The sequence below is a fragment of the Idiotropiscis lumnitzeri genome, chromosome 1 (genome assembly GCF_059441095.1).
Source record: "Idiotropiscis lumnitzeri isolate Australia: NSW breed Sydney's pygmy pipehorse chromosome 1, RoL_Ilum_1.0, whole genome shotgun sequence".
In the NCBI taxonomy this organism is placed as follows: Eukaryota; Metazoa; Chordata; class Actinopteri; order Syngnathiformes; family Syngnathidae; genus Idiotropiscis; species Idiotropiscis lumnitzeri.
The window spans coordinates 28267227-28295105 of record NC_142391.1 but is presented as its reverse complement, the minus strand read 5'-3'; the positions used below and the strand labels follow the sequence as shown (position 1 = coordinate 28295105).

The 27879-nt window shown below is 40.3% G+C and overlaps 1 protein-coding gene and 1 long non-coding RNA gene across 6 annotated transcripts in view; one reads left to right on the top strand and one right to left on the bottom strand.

Moving 5' to 3' along the window:
• Nucleotides 1–120: 120 nt before the first annotated feature.
• prodhb (proline dehydrogenase (oxidase) 1b) lies at nucleotides 121–11819 on the top strand. 4 transcript variants are annotated; one of them, XM_088293164.1, is made up of 15 exons: nucleotides 121–508; nucleotides 3571–3723; nucleotides 3950–4155; nucleotides 5706–5731; nucleotides 6058–6165; nucleotides 6416–6480; nucleotides 6561–6677; nucleotides 6762–6835; nucleotides 7354–7435; nucleotides 7964–8056; nucleotides 8137–8283; nucleotides 8362–8537; nucleotides 9696–9794; nucleotides 9884–9972; nucleotides 10708–11819. In XM_088293164.1, exons 1-15 carry the CDS (start codon nucleotides 194–196, stop codon nucleotides 10896–10898), a joined length of 1941 nt encoding a protein of 646 aa, XP_088149290.1. In that variant the 5' UTR covers nucleotides 121–193; the 3' UTR covers nucleotides 10899–11819. The 4 variants fall into 4 exon arrangements, with proteins under 4 accessions (XP_088149290.1, XP_088149298.1, XP_088149283.1 ...); XM_088293172.1 differs by having other exon boundaries at nucleotides 3950–4158; nucleotides 10713–10912; XM_088293157.1 differs by having other exon boundaries at nucleotides 123–508; nucleotides 3950–4158.
• The window catches only part of LOC148344104 (uncharacterized), a 73081-nt gene continuing 55326 nt past the window's right edge, over nucleotides 10125–27879 (bottom strand). For both annotated transcript variants that reach the window (XR_015842821.1, XR_015842822.1), the window contains one exon: nucleotides 10125–10273. This is a non-coding gene — a long non-coding RNA (uncharacterized LOC148344104). The remainder of the gene's footprint in view (nucleotides 10274–27879) is intronic.

Below are 27879 nucleotides of genomic sequence, written 5' to 3'. Positions count from 1 at the left end.
GCTAAAGTAACAGTCCTCTTACTTGAGTCGATTTTTTTGTAGCTACATGAGCGAGCAAGGTGTGCGTCATCCCCATAACTCAGCAAAACAATTTTGCTTCACACAGACACTCCCACTTTTGCAAATGAGAGCGCGGGCCTTTCCTCCGCGTACTTCATAACGCGCCTGCGCTCAATCCACTGTCGTTGTGCTCATGTTGCCGGCCGCAGCTTTCACACGAGCCCGGGCCGAGGCGCCCCTCAGGCGGCTACTCAGCGGCCGAACACCGCGACTCGCCGTGAGCGCCACAGCGGCCAGCCAAGCCCAGCACACGCAGGTGGACGTGGGAGCTCAACATGTTGACGCAGAAGGACGTTGTGCTAGTTCGGGACGGGCCAGCAGTGGCGTATTTGTGGACTTTGAGCACACCAGAGAGGCGTATAAGAGCAAGGACTCGATGGAGCTCCTGAGAAGTCTGATGGTTCTCAAGATGTGCTCTTTTGACTTCCTGGTTGATAAGAATCAAGAGGTAACGACAACTTTATCTGGTTCCCCTCATAATAGTGTCAACTTTTTTTTTTCGTTGCTAGGTTCAAGTTATAGGCAACATTACACAAAATATTATCATATGATATACAATAATTATCAAGCTATACTGGGGAGTACAGGGTGCTGGAACCGGAAATGGCATTAAAACTGTTAAGAATCAGCCACAATGAGAACAGATTGTACCCTTACTAAAAATGATACGGAGCATGAAACAAAACATTATTATAGAATAGAAAATGAGTTGTATGCTAGCTATGCATCAGGTGCTGCAAATCTTCTACATTTAGCAAGAATATATAACACCCCTACAAGACACTACATTAGGTACACCAAAACAATATGTGCATAATGTACTGTATGAAATTAGACAAGGCAAAGTGTTAACTCTATACATAAAATATTTTTTTTCATATAAATATTTGAACTCAGTTAATTCAGTTTTATTTACTTAAAAATGTATAATATGTAAAAAAAAATAATATATATATATATATATATATATATATATATATATACATATATATATAGTTTGTCTGGAGCAGTGAGTAAGGGATTTATGGTACTCTTAAAAGAAAAAATGCTATGATACGATGTTGATAACATTTCACTATTCTGCCCTCGCTCCCCCATGCATGCGTTGCGTGGGTAGATTGAGAATCGTTTTTCAAAAAAAACCCAAGTGTGCTTCTTTCAATCTGTTGATTGACACACAGTTTATGATTACTGTGTTACAAAGACAAAATGAAGATAATTACAAGTTTTATATTTAACAAAACACATAATTTTGGCTTACAAAAGTCTGACGAACCCGACTCATCATATGAAATGCTAATAAGCATTGATGTTATGCTCATAACATTTAAATAATAAATATTGAAATGCGAACGATGCAAAAAATATACGCACAGATAACATAACAATACTCATGGACATTTTATTTTTCCCGCTCGCAGAATGCAAGTTATTTGACTGCAGCTTAGAACAGGTCAATAAGTGCATTGTACTACTGTATATGTAGGCGCTCACATTACAAGACAGTTGCATAATCAATGACATAACAGTTATTTAGACACAGCCACTAATTCGTCACAGGGCCTTGTTGTAAGCTATTTCACAAATTTGATATGAATAAAAACAACTCCAGGTTGCGTGTGAACCTCAGGCAAGCATGTAACACCCACCTCTCAAATTACAACTTGTTTTTCCAGGCAAGCCAGCGGCCCTGTTTGTGTACGTGCTGGTTTCATTCAGTGTCACCCTCTCCTCAGTGTGATCCAGGCAGACTTGCTACAGCACATCACTTTGCTTCCATTCATAAGTCCCAAGATTCATCCATTTTCTAGACTGCACAGCTTCCAAAAGTTGAACGCAAACTCCACACAGAAAGGCCAGAATTGGATGTCAAACCTTTGACCTCAGAACTGGCAGACATGCTAACCATGAGTGACCCTGTATTAACGTCCACTTTCACTTCTAATGTTTAATGTGTAAAGCCCCTGTAAAGTGAAAATGAATATGTCATCTAAATTTGACACAGAAGAGTTTTGATGTTTCGTCTACTATTTTTTTTAATGCTTACGCATAACAAGAATACATATTTGAGCAACAAAAATATATCCAATTAAAGCCTCTGGTGGCTGGAATATCTGGAGGACTGAAAGTGTCAAAATTAAATAAATGAATACACCATGAAATCTTTAATTAAAATTGTCATTAATTAATTAAATGAGTCATTTATTAATTTAATATGGAATTAAATAAATAATTGAGTCATTAATTAAATTACCGATGGTTATAAGTAAAACAAATCTATATTACTATTTCTGTATTTAATTACATTATTTATATGATAAATTATTTACGTATTTAGATGGGCGAGTTTTAGAGATAAAATTAATTTGTGAAACACTGCAACCCAGGACCATGAAATAATTAAATACATAAATAATTAATTAAACACAGTAATAATTGATTAAATACAGAAATAATTAATTAAATACAGAAATAATTATATAGATTTTCTTTACATATAATCATTGATAATTTAATTAATGACACATTTATGTTTTTATTTCGACATTTAATTAATCGATGAAACATTTAATTAATTAATGATCATTCTATGAAATATTTCATGGTGTATTTATTTATTCAATTTAGGCACTTTCAGTCCTCCGTAGGAATATACCCCACCTGGGATATCTTGCGGCTTTTCCACACGGCAATGAGGCATTCTAATGCTGCCACCCCAGCAAACGACTGGAGTGTGTCAGTTCTGATATAGTATGGCGACTCGTACCACAGCCGAAACGGTCACTCGACACACCGCATAAATCAGGTAAATTGAAATGCTTGATTTCCACAATTGAACACTTTCTAGTTTTGTGTCTTTTCACATTTTTAGGAATTGCGTTCAACATGCATACCATAGGGGTGGCAGGATGGCCTCACAGTGAAAGACAGCATCGGGCCATCCTGTGTGGAGTTTGCATGTTCTCCCCGTGCCTGCGTGTGTTTCCTCCCACATTCCAAAAACATGCATGGCAGGCCGATTGAACACTCTAAATTGCCCCTAGGTATGAGTGTGAGCGCGGATGGTTGTTCGTCTATGTGTGCCCTGCGATTGGCTGGCAAACAGTTCAGGGTGTCCCCCGCCTACTGCCTGAAGATAGCTGGGATAGGCTCCAGCACCCCCCGCGACCCTAGTGAGGAGAAGCGGAACAGATAATGGATGGATAGATGTATAACATTTAGAAACAATTCTCTCTCTTCGGTGCAAATTGGAAGTCGACCAGCATCACAGAATGTATTGTGTTTGATTTTGGAGGTGCCGCTGTAGCTTTCATCATTCTGTTCAGGGTCACTGCGAAGCTGGAGACAATCCCAGAAGGTATTCATTTGTAGGCTGTAATATTCTGCATTCATGAGGTATATATATATAATATATTACAGCGCTTTAAAAAGCCTCCCCTTTAGCTCTTACCACCTTTCACTTTACTGGATGAGTTAAAGGGGTTACTTTTTTATGTTTCCCTGCTTTAGAGGAATTTCTACCTTGAGACTTGCAAAGAAGCTTCTCTCCCTCCAATAAAGGCGTGCATGGCTGCTTTTAAAAGTCTTCCGCAACCAGTCTTGTCAGCCGAGGCTGATGCTTTCAAAACCTGCCGAGACACAACCTGCCGCTGCAGGGACATTGTGAGTGACGTGAGCGCCGTAGCGTCTTCCATCATCCAAGTGTTGTCAAATATTCCTGATGAGGCATCAGTGGCACCGCGATGTTTGAATATTCAATTAACCGTGAAGCTGAGCGAAAAAAAAAAAATGCACAATGTGCAGTGGTTCTTTTCAACTCACCAGACTTGAATGTGTTTAAATGATTTATGAGAGCTCTCAGGTTACATCATCATGTATCTCTGCTCAGATAATGGATTTCGGGAAGAAGGTGTTGGGTCAGAAAGCCTTTGATCAGCTGATGAAGATGACGTTTTACGGCCAGTTCGTGGCCGGCGAGGACCACAAGGCCATCAGACCGCTCATCCAGAAGAACCTGGCCTTCGGAGTGGGCTCCGTGCTGGACTACAGTGTGGAGGAGGACATCAGCCAGGAGGAGGATCCACAGACAGCAATGTAGTAAGAACGTTTTCCAAAAATAGCACCATCTTGTTGGAAGAAACTTTGCACCAGGGGTCCTCAAAGCTGTTCCTTGAGTGCCGTTGTCCTGCCTGTTTTCCATTTCTCTCTGCTGCAACACATTTGGAATCCGGTGTGTTGCAGCGGGGAGAGATAGAAAACAGGCAGGACACCAGCCTTTGAGGAACAGGATTGAAAGCCCCTGCTTTACACAGACCTGATCAGCTGGAGCGGATCGGCAGATAATTGACATTTTATGCAAAATCTGCGATAGGTTGTAATGTCAGAATTTGTCGATCAATCGATGACGTCATTGTTCAGATCGGCAAAACAAGGCCTTACAGCAAACACAATCTTGTTACTCCAAGGAATTTTCTTTTTAGGAGGGTGCCGCGTCGGCGTGAACCATTTTCAATTTATTGAATGTTTATCAGCATTTTGGGAAGAATTTTTAGGACTTTTTTGTTATTATTTGGTCCTACTGCAATTCAGTAGGCGGCAAATTCCGTCAATTTGCGGGTCTGACCAGTTCCAATTCCCGCGAATAGCAGGGGTCGACTGTTCAATGAACAAGTTGTTAAAATTGATTTTTTTTTTTTTTTTAGACAGTTCCACCTGTTCAATTTGGCCTCTAATGCAAAATGGCCCACAACTAATAGTGCAGGCTTTCAGGGAATCGCAACAGTTTAATAATATTTTATCCTTGCCGGCTGCCAAAAAACGAACAGTGAGAATATCCCTCGTGCGATTGGCTGCCGCAGAGAATGTCTCGCTTGTTAGGAATTTTGTCACATGAGGAGCGCGCGGCTGACGTGATCTCATATAAAGGCATGTGAGCGCTGCGTCCAGAGAGCAGCGGCAAGGACACTCCACTTGGAGCTTTTCAAAAGCCACGCAGCACGCCTTTGAACAAAGTAAATGTGCTTTGGCAGATGAACTTGTCGGCTTGATTCTCACTACAACACGACCTTTTACATTTCAAACATTTTACAAATGTTTAATGAAGGTCAAACGAGAAGAAAGCCTGCAGTGCGTCTATACAAGTGTTGAAGTGACGCTGACGTAGGCTGACAGCTGACTTCAAGTTCAAACTTTCCATACATTGTGAACATCGGGGAGCTCAATGCGCCCTTTCCTATGACTTCTGTGCTACCTCACGACATGCCATGTTTTACTTTGAGTGGAATTGATTAATTGAGCGTCATGCTCAGTTGGGATTTTGAAATTCTTGGTAATGACAAGCGAGAAGACACGGAGGCCTAAGCACAATATTAAGTACACTTTAACAAATACTCACCTCCAGCACATACTCTACCTCCGTTTCGTCAGAAGGATTGATGCACATGTCCTTGCAATCTTTACAATGATATAAAAAAAAAAAACCTTGACTTTTCCTTCTGGATCTCCAAGAAGTTGCACGGAAATTGTTTGTATATTTTTGTGTGAGCCTGTGAACAAACAAATATGATTTTGTGAATATGATGTCGCATGCTAAACTGCACTTGTCTAAGTGGTGAACTTACGATTCTTTGTCTTTCATTTTTTAGTTCACGTGCATCCAGTGCAGAGAGAGGTCAGTTACCTGACTTGAAAGTTTTGCACAAACTATACAATCCAGTCTATATTAGGTACGCTTGCTTTAAAATGTCGTCCAATAAAAAGCACATACTGCATGTGTGTCTCATATATTTTGTGTCTTTTAATCTGATACTGTGAGTTTTTTTTTTTTATCAGAAAAAAAAACACTTTTTTTGGATTGATGAAGAATTTCTATAAAATATCAACAAAGCAGGCATAATAGTCAGTCTAACTCTCTCTTGATTAAAATTGAGCTGTGAATCTATTTGATGGAAGGGGATAAAATTCATGCATTTTTTTTTTTTTTGGGGTCACCGGCAGGCGAGGACAACAGCGATACCTTTGGTGCATCCCAAACATACTTCTATGCAGACGAGCGCAAATGCGACCAACATATGGAAACATTTATTAAATGTATCCAGGCATCTGGTAAGCAAACAGAGGTTCGGTACCTGTCAAAAATAGAAATGTAAACTGTATAAACTGCCCAATTCATGATAAAAACGTACGCACTCTTCAGTAAGCAGCAGTTGGATTTTCTATTTTTGGCAGAGGATAAAGAAGATATGCATTTGCATTATGTGTTAGCATTAAGCGAAGTGGACCTTCCTAAAACAAAGACCTGGGATTATTTGAAATAAAATACTGTGAAAATGTTCAGTTGAAGTCTATCCGATAGGTGGGACTTCAATGGACGGCTTCTCCGCAATCAAAATGACCGCCCTGGGCCGACCTCAGTTCTTGGTGAGCTGTTCCAGAAAACGTCTATATAATCACCCGTCTTGTTGAGTCATTATGCTCACCTGGCACCTTTGTTCTTTAAGCTCCAGTTCTCTGAGGTCCTCGTGAAATGGCGGCGATTTTTCAGCTTCCTGGCATTCAAGCAGCGTAAAGATGACATAGATGTCTTGGAGCAAAAGTTAGATCTTCAACAGATGCAGGTGCTTTGCTTCTTCTCATATTTGGCTGCTTTCATATACATGGTGACACATTTACCTGCTTTCCATGTACGTTTATCCGTTAAGGAATTCTTGAGCAGTGTGGGTGCAAAAGATGACTTGTACACGGCGTTGACTGCACAGAAGGAGGAAACTTCAGGGTGAGTGTGAGTGTTGTGAAGAAGAATATGTCTCACATGAAAAGTTTGCATTTTGACAGCATCTGTTTTGCTGGGCAACTGGATTCTTCCTTCCAAATTGCTTCACTTTTTAATTCTATTTGTCATATATGATCAATATGACACCGTCTACTTTTTATCTATTATAAAAGACATTCAAATTATTAATAATAATAAGGCCAGCTCAAATTATCATTGTTAATAATTTGTTGAATTTTCTTCATGATGTCATCAGGGTGGCCTTTAAAAAATAACCCATCTACTCCCATTAAGAAAGCGGTAACATTTTTGGACCATAGTGAGAGCGCAGCTACAGTTTGAAACACAACTTTTTAATGGGAGCTAATATAATCTGTGATTTATGTTCGTCACAAAAAAAAGTGCTTTGGGTTTCCTGGGTTGCAGTGGTAGAACACAAAGATCCAGTTGTTAAACCATAAATTGTGGAAAACAACTTTTTTATGGTTGCTCGCCGTATTTTTGATGTTGTGTTTTGGCAGAACTATTGACTTCCTCGATTGGGACAGCGTCTTTGATGACAGAGCAAAGCTGGCAAAACTGCTTGTCGTCCCGAATGTTCAGGTCAGTCGAGCTGAAATACAGAACTCAAAACTCAGTAGAGCGCGCACCTCTGCCTCTGCCTTTCTTGGGTTTGTCTGTGAGTTAACAGGTTACTTCCTATTTCATAGAGCATGATGAGACATTTCAAAGGGTTATTTTGGACATCATGATGCCTGAGTGACTCGTATATCGTATATTTGACACCATAACGTTGGATGTTGATGTTTAACATTTGTAGCAGGGCTCGGGAGTGAAATTCTAGAGTGGCTTAAAATGTAATGAAGAGAAAATGAGACGAAACCTTTGTTTAAATTCTCACCAAATCATTTTATGGAAATCAAATCAGTTGTGTGTTTTTTTTTTTTTTGCGTGATCCCGACAAACCAATCGATAAAACAAGACCTGTTGCCATTGCGCCTTTGGCGGAGGTAATTACTAACCAAATCACACTTTCTGTTAGTGAATGATAAGGAGTTCAATTCCTACTTTGTCTTTGTCATTCCATTAGGGCCCATTAGTATCTAATAGGCTTCTTGCTTGTTTGCTCAGCTCGGTGAACTGGAGCCTCTGCTGAAACACTTCACCGCAGAGGAGGAAGGGCAAATGAAGAGGATATTGCAGCGCATAGATATTTTAGCCAAGGTAATCTCTCCGAGCCTGACGACATAGTATCCGTATGTGTCCAACACAGTAGTGACAATTAGTTTTTTTTTTTAACGCAGCATGCTGTAAAGAATGGTGTCCGCTTGATGGTGGATGCAGAACAGACATACATGCAGCCGGCCATCAGGAAACTCACCCTTGAAATGCAGAAGGTTTACAACAAAGACAAACCGATCATCTTCAACACCTACCAATGTTACTTGAAGGTCCGCAAGCATTATCACTGTTAAAACATGATGTGCTGTGAGGTCTTCATTTTGGTCATCTTCAGTGTTTGCACACAGGACGCTTTTGACACCATAACCACGGATGTTGAGTTATCTCGACGCCAGGGCTGGCACTTTGCTGCCAAGCTGGTGCGAGGGGCCTACATGCACCAGGAGCGGGAGAGGGCATTAGAATTTGACTACGAGGACCCCATCAACCCTGACTATGAGACCACCAACGCAATGTACCACAGGTAAGCGGGGAGAGTTGTTTAACGTTCGTGCCTGGGAGAAAGCCATGAACCTTTCCTAGCTCAGTCATTTTGTGAAAGTGTATCGAGTTCTTTCGTAGGAGAAATGAGTTCCATTAAATTTGCAAAATTGCCCAAAATGGTCTTCAGTCTAAGATGGAGTTGTTAGTTTATGATGAACATCTGTTCCTATGGCAGCAGAGTAATCTGCATTTGTAGCAAATTGGAACTTACTGTAGCCTATCCGTAAACTACCAACACAGTGGCAAAGTCACAATTACAGAGTTTTACCGTAAATATATTACAAAAATCCCAACAAAAAGATATGGGGCAGGGAATTTCGTAATTACAGGAACAAATGAAAAACACAGAAAAGACATATGGCCTTAACTGAGTGTGCCCTCTAAGCCGCGTGACCAAAAACTACTTCATTGCATGTCATTCGTAGGGCTCGGAAGTCAGAAGACTCAAATCAGTTAGCGGGGCCCAGAGTTCAACGCAACATGGTGAAGCAGCATTTAGCTGTTGTGCTGCACGCAAATGTAATAAGATAAATGCTTTAAAATCCAGGTTCAAATTGATGCTTTTTTTCACATGTGCCTATGATTGAGGTATTTTAAAGCATTTTTTTCTAAATGTACTTCTTTTAGTAATCTTAGTAAGCTACTTTTTATTGCTATAACTTTTACATGCTTTACATTAAATTATGCGAAGTACATTGAGTTAGCGCGTGTTTGACGTGCACTACATAAATAAAACAGCCTTACCTTTCCTATCCTTGCAACCTCGCCAAGTCTTAATGATGGTAAATTTGTCAATGAAAAGCATTTTTTTTGGGACAGAAATAAAACACAATCAAATAAAGAACAGGATGTGCAGTGGTGACAAAGTATTCTTACCGTCGCACAAAACAGCTCATCGTCACCTCAAAATATCACAATTACAGTCAATATTTATAGGAGAGTAACATTGCGGCCATTATTACAAAACAATCAAATAAACAACAGTCAGTGCAGTAGTTACTGAGCGTTTCCTTCAGCACGCCTGTGATTGATAACCTTGAAATGTAATAAACAAACGTGATATCTGTGATATAAATGTGATACTTTTCTCATCTTCCATTTATATGCAACTTAATGTGTGTCTCGTTTTTATATCCAGATGTTTGGATTACATTCTGGATGAGATTGCCCTCCACAGGAAAGCCAGTGTTATGGTAGCTTCCCATAATGAGGAGACAGTGAAACACACATTGCAAAGGTATATTTTTGCTTCTCCTTGACATTCTCGTGTGAATTCTTAAATGCTTATCTTGTTTTTTTTTTTTCGTTTTTCAATCTGGCCATCAGAATGAACGAGCTAGCTTTGTTACCCAGGGAAAACAAAGTTTTCTTCGGCCAGCTATTGGGCATGTGTGATCAGATCAGCTTCCCCCTGGGTGAGCAAAACACACACATGGAATCACAGTGAATCTTATGATGCCCTCTGAACCCTTAATATGAGCGTTTAAATCCAAACTGTGCCCCGTGAGAATTGGCTGTCTGACCACAGATTGCAGGCCTACGCGGTGACATATGAAGTGAGGCACCTCAGTATTGACGAGTTGTCTCCGTGAGCCGCCGCTGTCGGTTCTCGCCCTGTTGTTTGTCAATCACACGCAGGCAGCGGCAGCAGGAAGTTGTCTGTTCCACTTGAAAGGGTCTTGCTTTCGTGTAAGACGTGTAGTTCTTTGTGGTTGTCTGGAGGGACAGAGCAACCGTTGCGGACAGCCTTAATGGTGAAGTCAAGTTAGAAAATAATTGAAAATGATTTTTACAATATTTAATATTTGATGCGCCTGCAGTAGTCTAAACACTGTATTCGGATTAAAATTGCATTGAGTAGAAACATTCGCCCATCTTTGTCCATCTCAGGGGGCGGACATTTTGCCATTGGCCTCGACTGATGCCGCCATTCAACACGTAGTGGCTAACGTACTAGCCACTTAAGAGCCAGTCAAGTTTACACTCTCATAGGCTGACTCAAACATGGCCTTGCCATTTGAAGTCACACGCATTCAGTCACAGATACTACAGTGCTGCCGCACGTGAGGACGGTGGCCTCAAGTGGATAAAAATAATACCTGAACCTCGCATTGTCCCGTTTTCTCCTCTCACTTGACATGCCACACCAGGCCAGGCAGGCTTTCCAGTCTACAAGTACGTCCCTTACGGCCCAGTGAATGAGGTGATGCCTTACCTGAGCCGGCGAGCCCAGGAGAACCGAGGCTTCATGAAGGGAGCCCAAAAGGAAAGAGAGCTATTGTGGAAGGAGCTGAAACGCAGATTGGCATCCAGGGAGCTTCTCTATAGACCGGTCTACTGAAAGCAGTGAGGAACAGCCAGTGTCAACTTTTCTTCTGTTGCCGTCTCTTTCCTGTCTTTATGTTTCTTCTTTGTGTATTTGTTTCTTTTATTTCTCCCAATGCTGTTACAGACATCACTTGTTGATGTTTCCCACATGCGCCATCCCACTTTACATTTCTGTCCATTCTTCATTTCGCCTTCTTTTTGTCTGCAAAGCACTCATATCAATCAAGTGGGCATCTTAAGTGCTCCAACAGGACTCGTGAAAATGTCAACAAGTCCTGGGCAGTCGTTCCTTTTCATGGACCTATTCATCACGCACAAGGACAACAACACGCACAACTAAGAGGCTTTATTTAAATGCTAATAAATGCATTATAGCTATTGTTTATCCGTGTTTTTGTTTAATAATGGACAGCCACCTGTATATTTGTGTTTTCAGCCTGTGTGTCCTCATTAAATTGCTTGTGTTGTTATTGTGCCGTGTGCTCAGTACTCAGGGAGGGAATCTTCAGTTTATACAAATGCCTGCGAGTCTGCGCGCTTGTTTTTGTCTTTGCCCAAGACAGTGCTCACCAGTGCACCTACACAATTTAGTGAGTTATTGAATGCACGTTTATTATTTTAGTTTGCTATGGTTTCAAACGCCACTGCATCGAGTGTTGTAATGACACAGTTATAAAAGAATGCACTTTCTCATACAGTGGCGTTCCAACCGGCAAGACTGTCCTTTGGCACCATTGTTGAATTTTAATTCATTTTAACTGAAAAAATGTGTTAACCTCGCAACTTGCAATCATCAGCCGACCGCTAGCGATGAACTTGCATTTTTCTTTTTTTCTGAAGGCAATTTTCAGCCGTAAAACATCAATATTTTGTCAATAATGAATTTGCTAATTTCATTATTTTTCATGTATAATTAAAAACTTTCAAACAAAAATTGGCACATTTCTTATTTGGAATTGTCTAGTGATTAAAAAGCAACTTAACAATTGAGTAATTTCACACGAGAGGGATGACATGGTCTTCACCAACCTTATTTAAATTGATCGTTTCTTGTTTGGTTAGTAAGTAAAAACAGTTTATGAATATCTTACTTTGCCAGAACAGAAAAGATAATGAAGGATGACGGAAATCTGAGAAAAATTATTGGAGCTCAGATAGCTCGAAGCGATGATGTTGATTATTCGATTCAATTTGACATCTCAATATACCTTGACAACACTAACCTCTCCCTTCAATGTTTATGAGCATTTTGCTCGTACAGTACCAGAAACTTTGCAGAGGCAGAATTCTTGATGCCTGTATGGTCTTGCATGGGCTCTCATTATATTGCATAGGTGCACCAAATGACATACGTCCTAATGATGTGAGTTACCTCAAATAGTTGATATATTTGAATAAAATAATGCAACACTTCAAATAAATGTCATTTTTATTTCATTTTTTTAAATTAATAATAATAATATATAATAATATATATATATATATATATTTATTTATACACATACGCGTCCTTGGATTTGGGTCAGCCGCACTCATTCTGTAGAGTTTGGCTTTGGGTTTTATTATAGTCGACACTTTGCTCAATATACATCACAGAAGTCCGATGCCTTAATCACCATTCAGAAGAAACTTGTGAAGCTCTGGAGAAGTGCCACGGAGTTGCCAGTCCCGCTGTATTCTATTGGTTTAATTAAGAATCGAGTTCTTTTTGATGCAAGACGTGCCTTTCGGCCATTCATTTGCTAACAAATTCCTTCGAACAGACAGCTGCAGTTTTCAGTTAGGAAGATAATTGTGTGTGGAAAAGGCCACAAGACAGTAAACTCAGTCAAAGCAGCGTGGGCTCAGCAAATTCTCCTTCCATTACAGCACGCGAGTCAGTAATGGAGGCAGCCAGAGCTAATTTACTTTACATAATGAATGTCATTGACCTTGTGTTATGCAAGATTTTCTTTTGGGTTCCTTGAGTTGACTACCGGATGGATCCGCATAGTTGTGTTTGTTTAATTGTTTTTTGGCATTACACTTTCCCTGAGACAGCGAAGCTGTCCATAGCATTTAGCTTTTCTTTTTTTTTTTCACACTTGGCTTGATCTGCCGAAACTGCCCCATTGTGAAATGGACTGAACAATTGAAAAAAAATCGGATGGATTTCCGTGCTGCCATTTGGATTTCACAAGCCAGTAAATCCCGGACTTGTTTTGTGAGCACATACACAAACAAACAAACACAAATAATAACAACAATGCAGGCAATGTTTGGCACTTTCTCTTGGCAGCGAAACAGGATGACTGAGATGACATATTACATTTATTGATTCTATTCAGGACGGTGGCCAGCACATCTGCCTCACAGTTCTAAGATTTGGGTTTCGAATCTCCGCTCAAGCTTTCCAATATGGAGTTTGTAGTTACAAAGGAATTTGTATGTCCTGTGCAAATTCTCCAGGTTAATTTAGGGTCATCGGAGGGTCTGAATTGTCTATCCCTGACAAGTAAAAAAACGGATAGAAAATGGATGGGCGGATTTTTTGAATGAGATTGAATTTTTTTTTTTTTTTTGGCAAGCTTTACAGTGGTGCCTCGAGATAAGAGTTTAATTTGGTCCGTGACAACCAAGTCATCATTCGGCATTGAAATGAAAAGAATTAAAAATAGAAATCGTCATTTAATTTTTTTTTTGTTTTATGAAAAAAAAATAGACCTCTATTATATAGTTATTTATATAAACATATATTAATGTTGTGATTAAATTAAATGTAATAAATAAATAAATCAAACAGTTTATATATGTCTTAAGTATTTATTTTGGTGCACACAACTAACTTGTGTAGAACTTGTGTTGACCTGACCACATTCAGTCCATTTAAAAAAAAAAAAAAAAATGAACATACATGTTCAAAGGACCCACCCTTTGACTGTCAGCGCACCGTTTCCTCTCATTCAAATCTGAAATTATTATGTAACTTAAGAAACGTTTTTGTTCATCGAAGCTATTAATGACAAATGTGATGAATCACTGGGCCAAATGAGAGGATATGACCACATCTGTCCCCAAGGAATCCCTCTGGTGAGGCGGGAATCTGATGAGAGCCGGCGCGTAAACAAATGAGTCCTGGGAGTAAACACAACAGATGGGACAGACGATGACTAATCTCACCGGCCGGAGCTGAGAGGCGCAGCCTACCACGGATAATAAAACGCAATGGAAATGCAGAGGAGGGGTGGAATGCAAAGCGTGTGACTGAAAATGTGTATATTTCACACAGTGGGCTCAATCATCTTCACTGCTTCAAAGTTATTCAAATCATCTGCATACTGTGATTCTTTTCCAGGCAGTCATTACTGAAAAGTTTGTTTTAAAGCAACTACGTTTGGTGAGAGTGAAGCTGTCAGGAGGCAATACTGCGCTAAAGTTGAGGGCAAACACTAACTTTGTTGTTTTAATGAGCTTGGATGCAATATAAAAGGGACAGACTGAAGTAGCAGTCAGCGCTCTATTTGCTTTATGAGTAATATGGTTATTGTTATTATTCTACTGTCACACTAAATAGTTGCCTTTTTTTCAATTACTCAAAACTATACTGTACAATTTGAATGACGCAAAAAAAGAAAATAAAAATTTAACCCCAAATTTTTTTTTCACAACTGAATCTTTTTCTAAAGCACTTCAAGCAACCTTTAAACATCTGAACAAACATGGCATGTGCACATTTATCTGGTTTATTAGTGAAGTAGAATTGTGGGCGGATTTGTGTATTTCGGTTGGAGACTCAATTTTGGGTTGACAGTTCCACAAAGTTATCTACAGGGGATTTTTCATGGTGCCCATGGACCCTTGGCTTTCCAAAATGAAGGATTATCCTCACAAATTACATGTTAATCCTTAAATGCACTGTTTAGAAGTCTTAAAAATTGTTCTCCAATTATGCTGAACAAGCTGATAACAAAAAATAACTACTACTTAAGTTTACCATTTCATTTTGTTGACTAAAGACCTTTCAAGACAAACCTCCAATATGGGGACAATTTATTTTCAATGAAATTGGTTGGTGCTCGATGGCGTAAAGAAACCGGATGGTTAGCATTCCGACATTCAAGACAGTAGCATGTTAGCCTAGCAGTATTCTCATGTAATGAAAAATATTTGTTCAATGTTTTTTAACAATAGGCACCGGGGTAGGTAGGTACCTACTTGATTGACTTCCATTAACTTTAAGTTAAAACAACGGCAAAAGTTGTGTTTCATGTGGTGTCACATGACATACAGCACTGACTGCTTAGAGGCAGAAAAGCCTCTTTTAAAAGCACAGTCTAAGAACCAAATCTCCTTGGACTTGTGGAAGGCATCATTTCACTGTATAAAATGTTTACGGAGCTGGGCAGTCCTTCCCAGGGCGGAATGAAAAAGTTTGGTTGTGGTGTCTTTGTAGTAATTCGGCAAAATATGATAGCAAGCCTACCAGGAATAAACCGTGTGCATTCCCTTTAAAACCACAGAAAAGTCAGTTAACTAACTAGCCAATCACTCAATGATCATGTTAACTGTCAAAATTTCCCAGACATCAATTTTTTAAATCAACTTGCCTGTCAACATGTAAATTACACGTGACATAATGGTGAAAATGTTCTATTGTGAATAACTTAACGCAAGAAAACTGCATCTATACTGGAGTGACACTTAGCTAGCCCGTTAGCTTGCAGTTAGCATGGTTCGCGAACCGAGCCCACAACTCAGCTTGACGATTTTTAGAGTGTAAACAATATGGTTTGGTTCATGAAAGCATACAATACATGTTGAGGTAAATCTACATTTGAAATGAGTTCTTACATGTTAGATGTGTCAAATATTTATGGCACACTAAACTCAACGTCACACGCTGTTCCCCTCCACCCGACACCTAAGTGTATTTTTCCGTGCCGATGTATGGCGTCTATGTATTATAGATCATTAGACCACTTTCATCTCCTCTCTGTGAGATGCATGCTGTTTTTGCCTTTGAAAAGAATCAACCTGGCTCAGCACGAATTAGCCTCGAACGGATAAAAGAACAGCCCGTGTGTGCAGTTGAGGAAACGTCAAGAAGCCATCTCAATCCAACCTATTTCCCACCTCTGTACTGAAACATACTCAGAAACGGATGAGTAATCTACGTTTTTCTGTTATAAAAAAACATGTCCACTTAAAAAAAATGTATGTACAATATTTTATTCCATTAATGATAACATAATATGAACTCCGTTGTGTGAAGACAAAGAAACTGAATCAGAGTAATGCAATTTGAATTTGAATTGCTCTAGTTGAATAATTGAATTGAAAAACTAAATTTGAATTACATAAATTGTATTTTTATAGTGTAATTTGAATCATTGCATTAAAAGACATAATCTGAATATAAATAAATATATATATATAAATATATATATATATATATATAAAATTTGTTCCTATATCTTCTTCAGAAAAGGTGCGTAATCATAGAGACCACACTGGTCTGGAGCTTCAAACACATGCATTGATTCTTCTTGTCATTTATCATGTCCGTCTCTTGGGGGTGAGAGATGATTTGGAGTGGCTCAGTGTTTCGGTCATTAGTTTGGACTCATGGAGTGCTGTAGTGGTGAAAAATGACTCTGCAATATGATGGCCACCTGTTGTTTTAAGAAGAAAAATAATGACATCCCCCATCTGGACGCCTTGGCTAACTGATTGACGACGTGCAAGCACTTGTCAACTTGGGAATTAGAGCTCAAAATGTGTTCGCCGAAGAGAAACAAGGTGTTGGCAACTAAACTCGAAGTGGATAACTCACCAGCTCACAAGAATAGTACACATGAAACTGCTGGGAGGAACAAGATGAAGCTGATTGATTGATGAGAAACAGACAGGAAGTCCAAAAGATAAAGGGAATATTTAACCTCTGAAAAGCCCTTCAAATAACCACCCTCGTTTGTCCTTTTTGAATAAACTTTGGCGGTTTCACTTCTGTAGGCCTCATCCTGTTGGTCAGGATAAATAGTGTAAATGCATTTATTCCCGAATTGCCCGTTTACGAAAGCTAAAAGTACCATACAATAAAGTTCGTCCTTTTCAATATTGGAAAAAAATAGCATCATATTTAATATCCAGTAAGCAGAATACAATTCACATTTACGCTCCATTGGCCGTCTATATATATATATATATATTTGCATAGCGGCGTCCTCCAAAAAGCAGGATGAACGTAAACCGGTCGAAGAATCAAGGTCAATAAAGTAGACTGTAGTTCATCAGTTAAGATTTATTCAACTCCAAATGCATTTTGTCTGACTTTTATCGTAGTTCTTGGTTTTGGATAATTGAATGCTTCCAAATTTGTGGAAAGACTTTGGGGAAGGCCCCATGGCGCACGGTCGTGCGGAATTGGCCAAGGCGAAGGTCTCTTGCATTTACGGCATTACAGAATCAAGTTCATCAAATGTGATTGTGCTGAGGGCAAATAGACGTTTCTTTTTGTCGAACCGAATCATTCATGATGATGACAATTCACTTTTCAGTAGTTTCAAATGATTGTTTTGAAATCTGAAAAAAATGTGGAAGTTCAAGTGTGACAGAATTGATTACTTTTGGCCTTTTGAGAACTGCTGTAGCATCAGTGCACCTTAATACTGAAGCAATGAACAGGGAAATGAATGTCTGGTTTTAAAAAAAAAAAGCCTGGTTAGATGATTCAAACAAATACAAAATACAAATTGACAGACGTGAGTACGAACAAATCCAATTTGACCCTTACATGACCTGTCCAGTTAATGTTCTGAAACCAAGTGGAGTGCCACGGGAATCCGTCCGAGCTCTCTGTAGTAGAGAGACGCAGAAGAAAGAACCTTCAACCGATGTACTTAATAGAGCGGAGAATAGGTGAGAGGAGAAGGGAAAGCAGGGTCAGCAGTATTAACTTATTTGATCCGCCTCCAAACAGGCTCGAAATAATTGCATGTTCTACTCGCGGGAATGTGAATCATAGATCGCCTCCTCCCTTTTCCTACACAAGCTCGTGCAGAACGTGAGGCGTCAGCTTCGAGCTGCAACGATGCTCCGGATAAGACAGAGAGAGAGCCCAGTGTGACATGTCTTCATTGATTCCTCCTCCACCCTTTGCTTGTGGAGGATTTGCGCTCCGGTTGGTATAGCGAGAAGGCATGTGAGGGGGAGAAGGGGCACCGACGTATCCGCTTCACGTTTTTGGAAGCCCACATCTTCGTCGTGACGACTATATGAGGAAAGAGAACCCACACGATTGTTGATTGATTATCTGGATGGGAGTCCAAGAGGGGAGATTATGTAATGCCGGTCCTAAACATTGGGGGGCAGTAGTAACCTTCAGTGCCTTCTTTGTAGTTTGCTTTAGCTTTTTGTGTGTGTGAGAGATCCACAGCGGCTCGTCTCCACCACAATCCACAGTCCTGAAAAGCATTTCTCTTAAAAAAAAATAAATAAAAAATACGCCGTATGAAAATGTATTGCGCTTTCAAACTGACCTATTTTGAGGAGATTGCTGGCTTGGCTCAGTTCACTCCGTCTGTTATGGTTTCCCTCCTCCCGTATTTCCAGTTATCATAATCAGGAATTTGAGAAAGTGGGATAAATAAATATTGGCACAAGTTTCAAGGGCAGATTTAAACAAGAAAAACGCCAGCAAAGGTTTTGAAGGCTAAAAATAGAATCGTAATACCCTTTATGTCTCTTATTTCCTTCCAAGCGCACGTGGCAGCTGCGCAGCAATACATCCAGGGTGCGAGACATTCATATTCACACGTTTCTTGCTGCTCACCCACCAGGGTTGTCAAACTGTATTTTTCTTTTCGTTCCAGGAACATGCTTGTAACTGAAACTGTAAATCTGATTCCCAACATGAAATACCATTCAGTCTTCCAGAACCTACAAAATGATGTAGTGTTTTTTAATCAGAAAAATAGCACTTTGAAATAATACAGAAATATACAGTAATAATGACATAATTATATCGCAGAGATGGGGATTTCGAGAGCGAGAGAGAGAGTGGGCAAAAACTGTCAAGAAGCAATTGAGAGCCAAAACATTTGAAATTGTTTAATTTGAGCAAAGGGATTAAGTGCAATAAATACAACCGGCGCTGCAGTGCAAGCGCGGTCCGAGCCCATGTGTGAATTTGCTTCGTGTGACGGAGGATGGGCCAGCAAAATAGAGTAAAGTGCTCTATTGTCTGTTGAATACAATTAAATTGATTTTTGCCCCATTTCCATCCTATAGTTTACTGGACATAGTTTTGCTCCTTCTGATGTGAGTGCCCTGGCCACCAGGGGGCAGTATAATGCAGCAACCTAAATAACCAACTAAATATACATGAAGCCAGCGGTGGTAATGGCATTCATTCTTTGGAGAGGATAAAGCCTATTTGACTGTGAGTATTGTTATAATATGTCGGGTTACAACCCCGTGCCACCGTTATTAAAAATTTAGACAATTTGAAATTGTGGAATAGATTTTAGCAAGAAAAATGAAGTAGAGGCACACAATTCCCTTTAGCGGGCCACATATAACGAGCCTCGAGTTTGATACTCGGCATAGCTGGTTTTGTCACAGCCAGATTGCTGGGGGGTTCTCGCATACATGTGCACTTGTAAACACAGATTTCTCCCCCCCCCCGTTCCCCCACATTTGAGGGATTACTATCAGATTTATTCATAGCCAGAAGTGCGCTGCTGTGCATGTAATGGGACTCACATAGGCTGACATCTAAGCATCATGGCTGGACCACACGTGGACACGTTTCCACCATCATCTGTGGGCTGCAAATTGATTTAGTCAAAGGAGAGTGAAACAATCATATCAAAGAGGAAGTGAGAGAATAAGTAGAAGGGGGGGGGGATGGGACTCCTGCTATTTGACGTGATGAATTCAGCTCTCATTGGGAGGGACACACTGGTGAAACATGGAAGGGAGACTTCCCTTCCTTTTATCTGCCGAAGAAATGGAGTAGCCTCTCCAAGCGTGGCTTGAAACATACTCCACTGTAGGCGTGACATAAAAAAACGGAATGTGTATTGCATTGTTATGGCTGCTGGGATAGTATCAAGTGATTCCGTAACAAACACTATTCATACTGTCAACATCTGAGCCGTTACTGACAATATTTTATTAAGATGTCTTGAGACACCAGTCATTCGTTCCGTGACCGCTGCTCATTTCTTCGGACAACCTGATTCACATGAATCTTTGAATAGCACTCGGAGATATACCTTACAAGAGAAAATTGCAATTTTACAGATGAAATGTGCATATCGCACCACTCCCAGAGTTATTGTACAGCATGCACTGTGGTATTTTTGATGTAGAGACAGAAAATAACGTGGAAAACCCACGCTTCACTTCTCGTGACGGCGAGCAAGCGGCATTGTTAGTCCATTCTCATACAAGTCCGGGTTCTCAATGTGTAAAGCCGTTGTTGTGGCTTCCGGGGGCTTGTTCGTCCGCTTTAACATGTAGACTCGAGTCGGGCTGACAAATGATCACTAGCGAATCAGTGCACTGGACAAGAACCTGAAGTGACAAAAGAGGACAACTGGTGAAAATTGCAACTATTTTTCAAGATCTAAATAAAATTAGCTCATTTTCACGTCTCTTCTATATGGACATAACGGCTAGCTGGACAGAAGAGTGCAAACACTAATTAATTACTCGTCTCCGTCAGCTTTTGCGATGTGTTCTCTGTCATTTTCCGGTGCGACGTGCTGACTTCTTGGCTGAGGTTGGATTGGTGTGTAGAGCCCTTAAGTCTCTTTTTTTAGGTTTAGCTTGACAGGAAACTTCAACTGAGAGGGAAATTCAACAAGTTGAATCTTTGAAACCTAAATATTAATGGATGGTATTGTGACTTTCTCTGCAATTCCTACCTACATTCCACTGTCCTGCACTCGCCTTTGGCGTGGCGTCAGCAATATGCTGCAGCTTTCTCCCTTTTTTTCTATTTAAGAAAATGTCTCTGGCTAACAAGCGTTGGGCTTTTGGGCTCCATTAGTGAGGCCTTGGCTCCGAAGTCCCCGATACTGCCGTGACAGGAAAGGTTTGAAAACAGTGCTATCGGGCTGATTTCTCATGTGATAACAGAACAAAGTAGTTAGGAGTGGAGGACCAAGAGGAGCAGTGCAGGAGGTGTGCATCATCATAAAAGCCTTTGAGGGGGCACGAGTTTGGCTCCCGAGGGCGGACGAGATTGTTCAGCTCTGATCTCCCTGCGTTCGCGGACTGATAAGACACAGGCGGAGTGCAGAAGGGGGCCGGGGGGGGGCTATGTTTGTGTGCATGAGCCTCCTTGGTGGCATTTGCTTCATTTGTTCGCCGTGTGCATGGTCGCAGGCGAGGATTACCTTCGCGCTTCTAAACACTCACGGTGAAGTTCATCATTTTAGAGCCGTCTCTGCCGCGCAGCGTCTCCCCCTCCCTGCGAAAAACCCACCGCTAATACCCACACAGCTCGGAGACACGCTGAAGTACCTTGAAGGTCCGCAAACAGTGCATAGACATGAGTCTGACTCATAAGATTTTGCCTCCATTAGAAAGAAAACAAGATAATATGAGGTATACGCTAACAGCTTGCGTTTACCCGCAGGGAGAGTGTGTCTCTTGAGCAGGGTTGTTTGGAATCGCTTGGTCCGAGTGCGAGCTGCTTACAAGATGCTCCAGCAGTTTACAAATCTTGGAAAACAATTTCACTTCCACACACCTCCCATTGTTCTGCGTCTGCTCGGTCCCATGTGGCCATTACAGCCCGTTCACCCCTTGATCTACTTTCTCACGCTGAATGCATCGCCACACAAGGGAAGCGGCGCATTTGCCTGCCATTTGTGATGCAAATCCTGTACTTGCCGGATTCACTCTGCATATTAATAAACAGCTGCATTATTGTTGTGTTATCCCATTGTTTGATGAGTGGTAATGAAAACGAGCCAGTTCGGAAAACTTTCTTCCACCCAGTTGAAAGTCGAACGGCAAGAGACAAGGTATTTTATCAGCAAAACTTGAGACTCCTCTCACATTGAAGCGTGCAGGTTCAATCCCACCACCCTGCCAAATCGTACATCAAAAACATACTTAGCCACCATGTGTCATGCATTCATGAATTGTTAACTTTACTCCCATTTCATAACATGCAAACAAGGTCACATCGTGTTCCTTGAAATTTGCAAGTTCATCCATCTTGAATTTTTCAAATCCCATCCATTACCTGTCTGGAGTGGTGTTCCACAGAGTTCCCCTTTTGAGCCCTGATCTTTTATTACATTCTCTCTTTCTGACGTATTTTATATCAATTCATATAAATATATATATATATATATATATATACATATATATATATATATATATATACATATATATATATATGTAGAGAGAGAGAGAGTAAAGAAGATCACTGAAGTGTGTTTCTGTAGGAAAGAATGTTTTGACTTCTCTTCTTTGCAAAAGACCGCCAGCTTGTCTAGCTGCTGCCATGTGGTTTACTCGACTACCTGATGATCTGATTGGACCTTATTGGATGTGACAGTCACTTTTCACGGTCGCCTTCCAAGTGAAAGTGTTTTAGCTGTCCAGCTTTTGAGTTGCCCTGTAACAAATTGTGACATATGGGTGTTCGGAATAAAGTCTGCACACCTTTGTTGGAGGCGCTAGGCCACAGGTCTTTTTCAAGAAAGGCCACATGCCCGTACAAAAAAGAAAAAAGTAGAAATATAGATGCAAAGTCATGAGAATAAAGTTGTAAAAATACAAGGATGCTCTAACCTAGTAAAATAGACGTTAATGATGGCGGCATGTCATCATCAGTCTGAGACCAGCAGGTACTGCCTTTTTGTAGTGACGTGACATTTATTAGTTGTGTAATATGACGAAATATTTAAAGTTTCTGGTCCGGTGATGAAACCAAGCCGGTAAAAAAAAAAAAGGTGATTTCAGCACATTGTAGTTATTCCTGTGAATCATACACATTTGCACGATGACTTTAAACAGATTGAACTGATGATGGTGTTGATGCGACTTGTGTGAGAAAATATTTGACCCCTAAATATAATTGGTTGAGTGGCCCTAAAGGGTAACAAATGAAAACAATCATTTTATTTAAATGGTTAATAGTCTTTCAGATCTCCGTGGTGATATTTTTGGCCCACTCTTCCTTCCAGAGTTGCTTTCATTCAGCAACACTGGAGGATTTACGAGCATAAATAGCCTTTTTATGGTTCTGCCAGATCTTTCCAATCAGATTCACATCTGAATTTCAACTCCAAAACTGTCATTTTGTGAGTGTGTTTTTTAAAGTCATTAAGAATGTTTGAGCAGGTAAAGAACCTTAGCGCGCTTCAACTTAAGGTCATCAACTGGTTGGTCGAACATTCTCCCTCAGGATTTTCTGGTCAAGAGCAGTATTCATGGTCACGTCATCCAGGTGCTGAAGCAGCAAAGCAGCCCCAGACGATCACTCCACCATACTATTGGATATTGGATGATTCTCTTTTTCTAAAATGTTGTGTTACCTATATGATAGAGGTCAGCGCCCAAAATCCTGTATTTGAGCCTTGGAACTCTGCCATGGATGTCATTTCGTCCAGTCTCTTTCTGATTGTTGAATCGCGAACACTGTCCATAACAGAGGCGAGAAAGTCGAGCACTTCTAAAGATATTGTCCTGGTTGCTTTGGGACCGCCGGGATGAGTCGTCACTCTGCTCCTGGGGTTATTTCTGGCCACTCCAGGGACGATTCAGCACTGTTCCATTCTTTCTCAATTTGTGGATAATGTCTCTCGCCGTGATTTGCTGGAACTTTGTTCTCCTTTCTAGACTGAGAGATGTCAGCTACTTTAGTTCTCATCTGTACTTGAATTTCTTTATTTTGTTGCAGCGTTTTAAGATCTTCTGGCCAACTTCCTTTTGTCAGACAGGTCCTATGTGGTTGATTTCTTGAATGAATTGGTTTGGAGGTAATCAGGCTTGGGCGTGGTCAGTGAAAATTAACTGAAAAATGTGATTCATGTTAATGTTCACCCAGGGCCTGCTAATGTTCAATATTTTATTTTCTCCTTAATATATCAAATTGCCATTTATAAAATGCATTTTATGCTTACGTGGGTTGACTTTGTCTCATATTTACGTTCGTTTGATGATCTTAATTAACGTGGAGGAACTGCAAAAAAAATAGTTAGAGAAGCCGGCTAGATACGAATACTGCACTAAATACACAACACTCACATATGGAAAGTTAACTTGTAAAATGTCAAATCATTGTCTTTACTGATGTATTTATCATCATCATGCATTTTGAGTCATCTTAAATATGCACAGCAGTTAGACAAGGACACATTCCTCATGATTTCATCAATTCAGCTTTTTTGTTACTCTGGTTAAACTTTTAGACCTCCTTATGCAGCAATGAAACACATTTGATGGATCAACTTTAATCACTCATTCACACACTCCAGGGATCATTTCTTGGAGCCGATTCTCCCTTCCTTTCATGAGTAGCCAACGAAAACAGATAAAAAGCCTTTAAATGCATGTTCACTCATGCTGTCGAGCACATAAGAATGATAGAAAGCCACAGTAGCTCTTATTGTCGTTTATTTGACAATCCAAGGCGGGATGCCTTAGAAGCCTTTCGTGTTCCCGCTTCGACAAGGAAACAACGACAGACATTCGTTGCGATGTTCAGACGGAGGGCGCAATGAGGTGTGGGCGAAGCGCACGAGATAATTTCTAAAAGTAAACACAGGCATTCACGGGCGGCCATGCACATCTGTCTCCGTCTGCACATCTTTTTCCAGCACGCGCAGCTTCCAAATACTGCGAGCATGCCCGCACATAAATTTATCTCGCTGACCATTATCATCTGTGAATTTACGCTTCTCACCGGGGATGATGATTGTTGGGGTTGTGTAAGAGCCAATAACATTTTCCCGACCAAAATAACTGAATATAATATACAAATTGAGCTTGGTGTTGAAACGTGGAGCATCCCGGCTGGATGCTCCCTTTAAACTTGTATGACTTAATCCTTTACTTAATCCACTTTATGAATTAAAGCAGCTGTAACAAAATGCTACATAAAGACTGAACATACAATACAACTTTATTTACATAATAGAGTTGAAAAAAAAGCCTAAATTGTCATTGTATGGCAAGATACATTGTAAATGGGTTATGAAAACATAAAAAAAACAACAAATATGTTAAGGGTCACTTGGAAATGTGTTAAAACTCAGCTCTCTTCATCCTTAAAAGTAAAAAAAAGAAAAAAAATAAATCATTTTGACCTTGAAAGAATCTCCTTACTCCTATTTTGCTGTCGGACCGCGTCCCTGAAGTTTGAAACATATCGAGAGCGCAAACTCTCATGCCACCTGACCTTTTCAGAGTAGATGGTCCATCAAGTGTCAATGTTTTGCATGTTGGTTGGCACCAATGCACTTAAGATGATAAAATCATTTTCATAATCCATGCAGATAACCGCGGAGCATTGACGTATGCCAAAATAACTGTTGAGAACATCTGCGAGGTGGAACGAAGTTAAAAGTCGGCGTGCTGCCGTACTGTCCAATCAAACTGCTTAATCTTTGGGGTAACCAACAAAATGTAAGCACGATAAACGTTGTACAACAAAACAGGACAATGTTGCTCGCAGTCTACGATTGGATTGTCACAAAAATATTTTGGAGCTTCAGAATTAGGTTAATAGCAGCTTCCACCACATCTTAACCATTCCTGCTTCCTTTATAGCCCGCACGTCACGTTTTAATCCACCCCGGAATCCGATTCTCTTCGCTGATGCATTGTCACTAGCATTCCTGTTCAATATAGTATTTAAATATTCATGTTACCGGACCCTGCATGTGTCTCGAATCTCATGACTATTTGTCATAAGAGACCGAGGGTTGAATTGCGGTCAACGGATTTAAAAGGTCGTCTGGGCAAAAGTAGCAGCATCGGTGCTGACACGATAAGTCTCGGAGACGACAGGATCGTGGTGTGTTTGTGTTTATGAATGGCACATCTGGATATGCCCTCGAGATACAACTGTGAAAGGTGTGACATTTAAGGTTTCGGTATTATCAGTGTGATTAAGCGCTAGGAGTGTTTGGATGAGAGGGGGGAGGAGGAACGTGAGCAACGGAAAAAGGTGATGGCTCATGCGGGGGATGCTGGTTGGGGGGCAGTCAGGGATTTCCAGATGGTGCAGATGTGAGTGGGCGATCTCAATCTCGGCAAGGGCAGGTTTATCCAGCAGCCGGGTGCAAGTCCAGGGATTCCTCTCATTCGCCGTAGGGAATTACACCGCTTACCAGCTCATTATGAGGATTTAGCCAAGCTGTGAACATTTGTATGTTGAAGCGGGACTGGCGTGCTATCAAGCCGCATCGGATGGCTGAGTTCAGCTCGTTGCAAGCAGACAGGGCGTTTGTGCTCACAAGACAACAACTAAGCGCATACTGGAGAGTGTTTTTAATTAGGAAAGACATTTTCAGAAAAAACACATTTGTCAAAACAAGACCAAGAATGACAAGTGACAGTGTGAATGTAAGTGCCTGTCCCGTCCAATTTGCTGCTGGTTTGGTCGCTTCTTCACTGTGTGAAGCATTGCCTTCGCAGTTGACGAAATATTAATAGTGACGTGAGGCTACATTCAAATTTTGAACACATTTATTTAAAAAAAACACTTCCCCTTTAACTTCAAAGTGTGAGTGCAGTCGAGTCGAACGGCATAGGCGTATAATTGTCGGCCGTTAAAATGCATTGAAGGAAAAAAAAACAATTAAATCGTTAAAAAAAAAAAGATAAACATTCAATATATATTTTACGTATATGTGCGGGAAATTATTTGCAAACAAAAGTAGATTTGCAAACAAAAATAAAAAATAATGACTAATAGAGCCAACATCAGCAAACGTTGATTTATCGTTTATTCCAGTGCTTTTGTCTAACCATTAAAGTAGGGGAACATTAACAAATATTTAAACATTATTATTATGCTAATTACGTTTATTCGCTTATCCTGCCTTTGGTAACTTCTGAAACTTAAAAGGGACCAGAAAACAATAGTTTGGATTAGGTTAGCATTGATTTTATTCAATGTTGATAATAGAAACTGCAAAACGATTGGAGATAACCGCGACGACACCTTTTTTTTCAAATCCATTACGATTTGCAGATGTTTTTTTTTTTTTGTTGTTTGAAAATAATTAGGGATTTAAAATCCATTTATAAAAATATATCTGTCGAAATATATATAGGACCACCCCTGATAAACTCCTGCTAATTCGCTGCCCTGAACCAGATAAAGCCGTAAGAAATATATTTTCAACACATATATCATGGAATGGTCTTTCTCTATTGATCTTTTTTTTTTAAACCAAGACTTACTTGATGGCCGCACAGGATAGGTCAAAAAATTCTGCGCCGTGGGTAGCATTGGAGAGAAGATTTTGAGCTAAAGCTGTACGAGGTGAAGTTCACATACAGTACCGCACCGCTTTTTCCTTCTTTGTTGAATTCCCGAGCGACTCCCGCTGTGATGATTTCGACTATTTACAGAGCTCATAAAGCTATTGGCGTCCCACCTACACGCTCGTGTTGAAAACACAAACCGTTCAGGCTATTTCTCAGTGGTGTCAAGTGTCAAGGTTTGATGTTACTGGCAGCATATAAAATGATCTCATATCCACTTCCGTAAGCCCCGCCCAGGCATTTTATTCCAACATCTGCATTACTTTCTCTCTTGACATGACAGCTGCTAAAAAAATAATAAATAAATTAAAGCAAGCGTCCAAACCGCTACAAATGATGAATTCCTCCCCCCTTGATTTAATCACCTTAGCAACCACCTAACCTCCTATTAAAATGAAAAAACATGGACCTTGGTGCCAAGGCAAAAGGAAAACGGCGGGTGCGGCACCTGACTTTGCTCCCTGCAGGGCAGCCAGAGGGTGAATTTCATC